Genomic DNA, 8,012 nt, shown 5'->3' with positions numbered 1-8,012 from the left:
CCCTATAGAAAACTCTATTCAGCCAGGCTGAATTGAAGTTTTCCCTATAGAAAACTCTATTCAGCCAGGCTGAATTGAAGTTTTCCCTATAGAAAACTCTATTCAGCCAGGCTGAATTGAAGTTTTCCCTATAGAAAACTCTATTCAGCCAGGCTGAATTGAGGTTTTCCCTATAGAAAACCCTATTCAGCCAGGCTGAATTGAGGTTTTCCCTATAGAAAACCCTATTCAGCCAGGCTGAATTGAGGTTTTCCCTATAGAAAACCCTATTCAGCCAGGCTGAATTGAGGTTTTCCCTATAGAAAACTCTATTCAGCCAGGCTGAATTGAGGTTTTCCCTATAGAAAACCCTATTCAGCCAGGCTGAATTGAGGTTTTCCCTATAGAAAACCCTATTCAGCCAGGCTGAATTGAGGTTTTCCCTATAGAAAACCCTATTCAGCCAGGCTGAATTGAGGTTTTCCCTATAGAAAACTCTATTCAGCCAGGCTGAATTGAAGTTTCCCCTATAGAAAACTCTATTCAGCCAGGCTGAATTGAAGTTTTCCCTATAGAAAACTCTATTCAGCCAGCTGAACTGAAGTTTTCCCTATAGAAAACTCTATTCAGCCAGGCTGAATTGAAGTTTTCCCTATAGAAAACTCTATTCAGCCAGGCTGAATTGAAGTTTTCCCTATAGAAAACTCTATTCAGCCAGGCTGAATTGAAGTTTTCCCTATAGAAAACTCTATTCAGCCAGGCTGAATTGAAGTTTTCCCTATAGAAAACTCTATTCAGCCAGGCTGAATTGAAGTTTTCCTATAGAAAACTATTTACTCCCTTCAAATAAAATCCCCCGTAAAACCAACTTTCATCACTTCGTTTGCTTTAAGCACTTTATTTAAAAATAATTTCGAACTTTTGCCTTATAAATGCGGTTTAAATGAATTAAAGAGAGTACAAAAAACGGTTTTAAAACAAAAGGTATGAGTAACTATAGAATAAATAGCCATATACGTATGTATGTAAACGTCCAAATAATTTTCTTCTCCTCTACTTAGTGGTAGCCTCTTGCTGTTCAAACAAAGGATATTTCTCCAAAACTTGCGACCATTGCAGTTTACCAGTTGAAAGATCTTTGACAACATCAATCACCTCATTGATATCCACACGAACCTGTTTCATGCTGTTGCGATCCCGCAAGGTCACAGTGTGAGGCTCCTTCAGGGTGTCAAAATCAACAGTAATACCAAATGGAATGGCAATTTCATCAGTACGAGCATAACGGCGACCAATTGAACCACTTGAATCATCGACCTTGTGGGAAAGTTCAGCTTTAGTTAGAGCCGAAGACAGCTGCCTTGTGTAAGGTTGGAATTCGGCATTATTGGACAAAGGCAAGATGGAGCATTTCAAGGGGGCCACCACGGAGGGCAAGGTAAAGTAGCATCTTTGTTCATCACCATCACGGCACATAAAGTTTTGTTCCAGCAAAGCATACATGATGCGGCCAATGCCAAAGGAAGGCTCCACCACACTGGGTATAATTTCCTCCACGTGGACAGTTTTGGTGGAGTGTTTCACAGAAATGGTTTCAGGAGTCAATTTGAATTCAGCTCCCTCACTTGTCTTCAAGCTGTACTCCTTCGCTTCATTCAATTGCTGTTCCACAGCCTTGACATCATCCAACGACAACTTGGCCAGAGCATCTGTAATGGCCTTGGCATCTTTTTTGAAAGTCTTACCCAAGGTTTGTTTGTTGGGCACAATTTCGGAAACTTCCACAGTTTTGGGAGCAGGCAGGCGTTTTTCGGCCACCAAACGCACTCCGGTAGCAGCCATGTGTTGGCTTAAATCATACGCCGAACGATCAGCACAACCAACACACTCAACCCAACCATAACTGGTCAAGCATTCAGCATCCCAACAGTCACAGGCATAATGGGCCATTTCATTGCTCATGTGTTGACGGAAACGCAAGCACTCGGGTTTGATGCCAATTGTCAACAGGAACTGGTGGATACGAGCCATATAATAACCCAAAGTTTCATTGGCCACCAAACCCGATTTCACAGCATCACCAATTTTAATCTTCTGGGCCGATTTACCATCCATTTGATTGCAGGCAGAATACAAGGTCATTTCTGTGTCACCAACTGTCTCAAACTTGGGATGATCCTTTTGGCTGGGATCACAGAAATGTTCAATTTCAGCCATGGTAAATTCGCGCACACGAATCAAACCGGAACGTGGTGAAATTTCATTACGGAAGGAGTTGCCAATTTGGGCCACAGCGAAGGGCAATTTGCCTTGATTGAATTCCAGCAAACGCTTGAAATTGACAAAAATACCTTGGGCAGTTTCGGGACGCAAGAAACCCTTTACCAAACCAGTGGGACCAATTTGTGTGGCAAACATCAAATTGAATTCAATGGGTTCGGTTAAATCATTGCCAGTCAGGGGAGACTTGATGTTGTATTTGGTCAAAACATCAGCCATTTCTTGCTTATTCATGCCATCTAATTTAATGCAAATATCTTCACACTCAGCCTTAAGTTCCGCAGTGGCAGTTTTCTCCCGTGACAATTTTTCCAAGGCATTTTTAATTAAATGATCCAAACGGAAACATTCACCGGTCTTTGTATCTTTCACCATCAAATCGGCAAAACGATCCACATGACCGGAAGCCTTCAAAACAGGTTCTGGTGTTAGAATACTGCAATCCACCTCCAACATTTGTTCTTCCAAGCTGAAGAATTGACGCCACAGACTGAGGATGTTTGATTTCAAGGCACAACCCATGGGTCCGAAATCGTACTGGCCCGTAATGCCACCATAAATGGCAAAACTTTGATCATAGAAGAAACGTCTCTTCAACAAATCTTCCATTTTGGATCTATCAAAGGTTACGACAGTGGGGGTCAATTCCAATTCTTTGTCCTCCAAGATTTTCTTTCTCAGCTTCAACTCGGCCACAGCCTTTTTCACATCAATTTCTGCAGCACCATTTGCCTTGAGTTCACGCACCAAATTACCCTGCTCCTGGACGGCAGCTCTCAAGGGAGCCAATTGCTCTTCAATTTCTGGATTACTCATAATGTCCTTTAGATTTAACCGAACGTTGCGTTTTGTTTTCTTTGAACCCCAAGTGGAAGTGGGTGCCTTGGCTGCGGGTTGGGTACTTTTAAAACGTCTTCTTGCTGAAGATGATGATGACAAATCAAAGTTAGTTGATGCAACTACTACTGGTTCTTTTCTCACCAAAGACGACACCGAAGAAGAGGGAGGTAATGACAATAACGATGATGTGCTGGCAAATTCTCTTTGTCTTGCAAAACCACCACTTATTTTGTGGATATTTATTGCAAATTGAATACGCGTTTTCAAAAACGTATTCAAAATCTGTAAAGACATTGAGATTAAGTTATTTTTATATAATTTCTACACGGTTTACATCACAAAATCCACAAAATTCTTTAACTGAAGAAAATCTTTACCTTTTTCGTATTTGCATGTGTTCCGGCCGCAACAGAAGATAATGAGGTTATTATCTCTCTGAGAATGACATGGAAATGAAACAAATGAAGTGACCGGTTTAAACATATGTTACATATGCATGGTACAATAATACAGGTAGCATTATCATGCCAGCTGATGGTAACATAATGTGTCAACTGCATTGAATTGATGTCAAATTTTGACACCTTATGTTACCAACAATTGCCGATGCGGCTACCTGTGTATTTGTACCATGTACATATGTTTACATAAAATGCAATGAGAGCGCTTGGCGGCAGCGTAAAGCGACAAAATTATTTGGCGATAACTTTTACCATAGAAAAAATCTCTTTGAAGGTGACTTTTCCTATAGAAAAGTTAATTGGAGACTACCTTTACTATAGAAAAGTTCTTCGGAGATGACTTTTCCTATAGAAAAGTTCATCGGAGGTGAATTTTCCTATAGAAAAGTTCATCAAATGATTGTGTTTGACGCCGAACGATATACGCCGTTTTGTAGCCAAACAGCTGTTTTGCTAATGTGAGATATCCACAATGGGGGATGTAAAAAGTGGTGTCCCTCAGGGCAGTATTTTGGCACCATACCTTTTTAACGTCTTCCTGCATGACTTCCCGCATGTCTTCCAACATTCGAAGGCTATTTTGTATGCAGACGATTGTTTAATCTACACGCATAGCCTATCACCATCCCAAGCACTGGCTTCTGCTACTTCTCATCTGCACACAATCAACGATTATTACAAACGGTGGGGCATCAAAATCAATGCTGCTAAGTCTGTTGCGATCTGTATACGCAATGCCTCGGGGAAATGTCCACGTTACGTAGTACCAGAAAGTAAGCTACTTAAGTTATCTTTAGATGGCGTAGAAATCCCCTTTGAAACATCCATTAAATACCTCGGCATAAACTTCAATAATCTAATGAAATTCAACACTCATGCCCGCAACATCATGAAAAAAACAAAGGGAGTTATAGGGAAGTTTTCATACATCCTTAATAACAAATACTTACCGCAGAAAACAAAGCTGCTTCTTTACAAGGTTGCCATAAGATCCATACTAACTTATGGTTTTCCAATCTGGTTTTCTATTTCGCCAGTAGTTGCCAAGGAGTTGGAAATCCTAGAAAGAAAGATTTTGCGGAAATGTGTCAACAAAAATTTTGAAACTCAACAAAAACGATTTTCCAATACTTACATATACAATGCGGCTGGCGTTGTTCCATTTTGTAAGTATGCTCTGTACCATCAAAAAATTTTTGTAGAGAAACTGGCAACCCATGAAAACTCCCTAATAAGCATAATTCACGAATTGGAAAAACACACATCCTGGACCGAATCATCTTATCTATCGTCAGTGGGCATCCTAAACGAGGATCTGGAGGAAGATATAGATGATTATACTTTACCACACTTTTTTACCAAATCAGTACCTGGATCCCATAGAGGATAACATAACCACCTTTTATCTGTGATAATATATCAATTGCACAATTTTTTTTTTTTTTTTTTTTTATAAACATTAGTATTCCACTGCTCTTTGCGGAGCTTTCGTTTTTAATTTCACACTTACGATAATTATATACATCCGTATGTACATATGTATGTATTATTAATTCAATTCAATTTGTATTATATATATACAATATCGCTGTTTGTTATGCAGTTTAACAGCCTGTGTTATTGTTATTTAGTTTTAATTTGTTGTTATTTATTTATTTATACAGACAATAATGCTCTGATCGTCATAGTCGAGGCCTGGAGCAAGCCTTATATTTCATACTACTATTTGTTTACATTTTACATTATGCTTTGTCAAATTTCGCATGTAGCATTTCATTCACTTATTGTTATTAGAGTAAGTGCTGTTTTACATTTAAGCGACTTGTCTTACGATTTTTTGTCTCCTCTTTGTGGTGGTTATTCTTGTTAGGCAGAGTTGCAAAACATAGTAAGAGAAATTGAAACAAAATTTAGTTTTGCAATGAATTTTGTGCATAAAAAATCAGTTAAAGCATAAAATGATTATTTGTTATAAGCATTTTAAAATTTGCATAACATATTTTTATAAAATACCTTCTTTTTACATTAAGTATTTTTAACAAAATGTACACTTGGTACCATGTTACAAAAAAATGCAACCCTGTGTGTGAAATTTACGAAGATGAGCAAAGAGGAGACAAAAAATCGTAAGACAAGTCGCTTAAATGTAAAACAGCACTAAGACAACAATAGCTCTAAGAATTTATCCATGTCATCATTTCGCTTTGATTACCTGTATTAAGAAAAGAAGAAGACTCAAATAAAATATTACTACTACTACTACTACTACTACTACTAATGTGAGATATCATTTCATGGTGAGTTACAGTAAGTGAATTGTAAACAAAAACACGTGTATATTTTAACAATTTCAACAAAATCAAAGAAAAATTTAATTTTAAAGCAAAACAAGGCAATTTTATAACAATAATTTATATTTAAATTATAATTTAATTAAAAAGGTTTAATTTTATGTAAACAATGGCCGATTTACATCAGTTTAGTGACGCAGAAGAAGATGAAGAGATCCCATATAAAGTAAGGCTTACTAATTTTTTTTTGGGATGTTTATCATAACTTTTCCTTTAAATTTGTGTTTTTTATAGGAAAACCTTGTTGCCGGCTTTAAAAAACTAACAGTTAAAGACGAAATCTTCAAGGACTTAAAGGGCGTGGCAGAAAAATCAACAGACGACTTGAAGGAAAAAATATTAACTAATGAAGAAGAAATTGACGATGATGCTGAGGAAGATGGGGGCGTCGATGGAAATGATTATGACTACTATGATGATGACGTTGACGATGGAGACTACATAGACTATGAGGAAAATTATGCTGGTTTCCAAAAACACAATACCGGAGGAGGTGGTGGTGTTGGTGGCGGCAATGCGACTCAACAATCAACACAGCGTGTAAGCAGTTATCAGCCCAATGAAAAGCTATTTACCCGTTATTCAGCCAGAATTAATGTGGAAAAATACGACCCCACCACAAATATGTCGGCCCAGGCGGCCAATCGTTTGGTATCCTTTGATTCGAGACAGGATAATAAGATTAAGATACGTGATAAACACGATCGGGCCACAGCGGAGCAGGTGATGGACCCAAGAACGAGAATGATTTTGTTTAAGTTGCTGAACAGGGGTTTGATCCAAGAAATTAACGGCTGTATTTCCACCGGCAAAGAGGCGAATGTTTATCATGCGGTGTCGCGTGATACCGATGATGAATTTGCCATTAAAATTTACAAAACTTCCATATTGGTGTTTAAGGATCGTGATAAGTATGTTAGTGGTGAATTCCGTTTTAGGCATGGCTATTGTCGCCACAACCCCAGGAAAATGGTACGCACCTGGGCTGAAAAGGAAATGCGTAACTATTTGCGTATGTTTAACGCCGGTGTGCCAGTGCCAGAACCCATTCTCCTAAGGTCTCATGTTTTGGTAATGCGTTTTTGTGGTAAAAATGGTTGGCCCTCGCCGAAACTGAAAGATGTGGAGCTGACCACCTCCAAGGCTCGAGAACTGTATCGTGATTGTGTGGTTCTCATGTGGAAAATCTACAATAAATGTCGTTTGGTGCATGCTGATCTTTCGGAATTCAACATCTTGGTGCAGGATGGCCAATTGATAATAATTGATGTCTCCCAATCGGTGGAGCATGATCATCCCCATGCCTTTGATTTCTTGCGTAAAGATTGTACAAATGTTTCCGAATTCTTCCGCAAGAAGGCAGTGGCCACCATGACCGTCAAGGAATTGTTTGATTTCATCACCGATCAAACCATTACCGAGGAGAACATGGAAGCTTGCTTGGAAAAGATATCCGAGAAAATTAAAGATCGTGATTTTGAGGCCATTACTGCCCAGGAGAAAATCGATGAGGCTGTGTGGCAACAAACTTTTATACCCAAACGTTTGGATGAGGTACGTTATTTCGAACGGGATGTGGATAAGGTCAAGAAGGGAGAAAAGCAAAATTTGATCTACGGCAAAATCACCGGCCTCAATGAGAAGCTGGAGGTACAAAAGAAACCAGAAATACTCTCAGAAAAGGAAAAGCAGGAAAATGAGAAAAATTTGAATAAATCAAAAGATGGTGGTGAATGTGAAGATGATGAGGAGGGTGATGAAGACGATGAAGAAGGCGAGTCCAGTGAAGATGAGGATGGTACGAAATTTAAAAATTCCGCCCGACCCCGTGATGAGTCACCGGAAAGTAAAAAGGCCCGCAAAAAGGCTGTCAAAGAGGCCCAAGCCGAAAAAAGGAAAGTAAAAGTGAAGAAACATATCAAGAAACGCAAAGAGAAAATGGCCACTGCCAAGAAGTAATCGCAGGGTGATAAGGCCCGGATGATTGTAATGTATTTAGTTCAAAATATATTAAGCTATATATTGAGTTTACATGTAGGAATATAAGTTTCTAACTGTATATTATTTTTAAAGGAAATAAAACTTTTACTTAACATGGAAA

General features: G+C 38.7%; 2 protein-coding genes across 5 annotated transcripts; one reads left to right on the top strand and one right to left on the bottom strand.

Annotated features, from left to right (window-relative positions):
- Positions 1-857: 857 nt before the first annotated feature.
- Positions 858-5,279, bottom strand: GlyRS (glycine--tRNA ligase). 4 transcript variants are annotated; one of them, XM_073987278.1, is made up of 7 exons: positions 5,071-5,177; positions 4,931-4,966; positions 4,696-4,875; positions 4,511-4,620; positions 4,084-4,416; positions 3,477-3,534; positions 858-3,381 (listed from the first exon to the last, which is right to left on the bottom strand). In XM_073987278.1, exon 7 carries the CDS (start codon positions 3,073-3,075, stop codon positions 1,033-1,035), a length of 2,043 nt encoding a protein of 680 aa, XP_073843379.1. In that variant the 5' UTR covers positions 3,076-3,381; positions 3,477-3,534; positions 4,084-4,416; positions 4,511-4,620; positions 4,696-4,875; positions 4,931-4,966; positions 5,071-5,177; the 3' UTR covers positions 858-1,032. The 4 variants fall into 4 exon arrangements, with proteins under 4 accessions (XP_073843379.1, XP_073843378.1, XP_073843377.1 ...); XM_073987277.1 differs by having other exon boundaries at positions 4,084-4,620; positions 5,071-5,279; XM_073987276.1 differs by lacking the exon at positions 3,477-3,534.
- A 567-nt stretch (positions 5,280-5,846) lies between these two features.
- RIOK1 (RIO kinase 1) lies at positions 5,847-8,012 on the top strand. The gene is made up of 2 exons (XM_073980933.1): positions 5,847-6,077; positions 6,146-8,012. The coding sequence occupies exons 1-2, from the start codon at positions 6,021-6,023 to the stop codon at positions 7,868-7,870; spliced, it is 1,782 nt and encodes a 593-aa protein (XP_073837034.1). The 5' UTR covers positions 5,847-6,020; the 3' UTR covers positions 7,871-8,012.

This window comes from Musca autumnalis, unplaced genomic scaffold (genome assembly GCF_047663935.1).
Source record: "Musca autumnalis isolate F117 unplaced genomic scaffold, ASM4766393v1 scaffold_4, whole genome shotgun sequence".
NCBI lineage: Eukaryota > Metazoa > Arthropoda > Insecta > Diptera > Muscidae > Musca > Musca autumnalis.
Note: the sequence above shows the minus strand (reverse complement) of the source record. Positions and strands in the feature narration are given on the sequence as shown.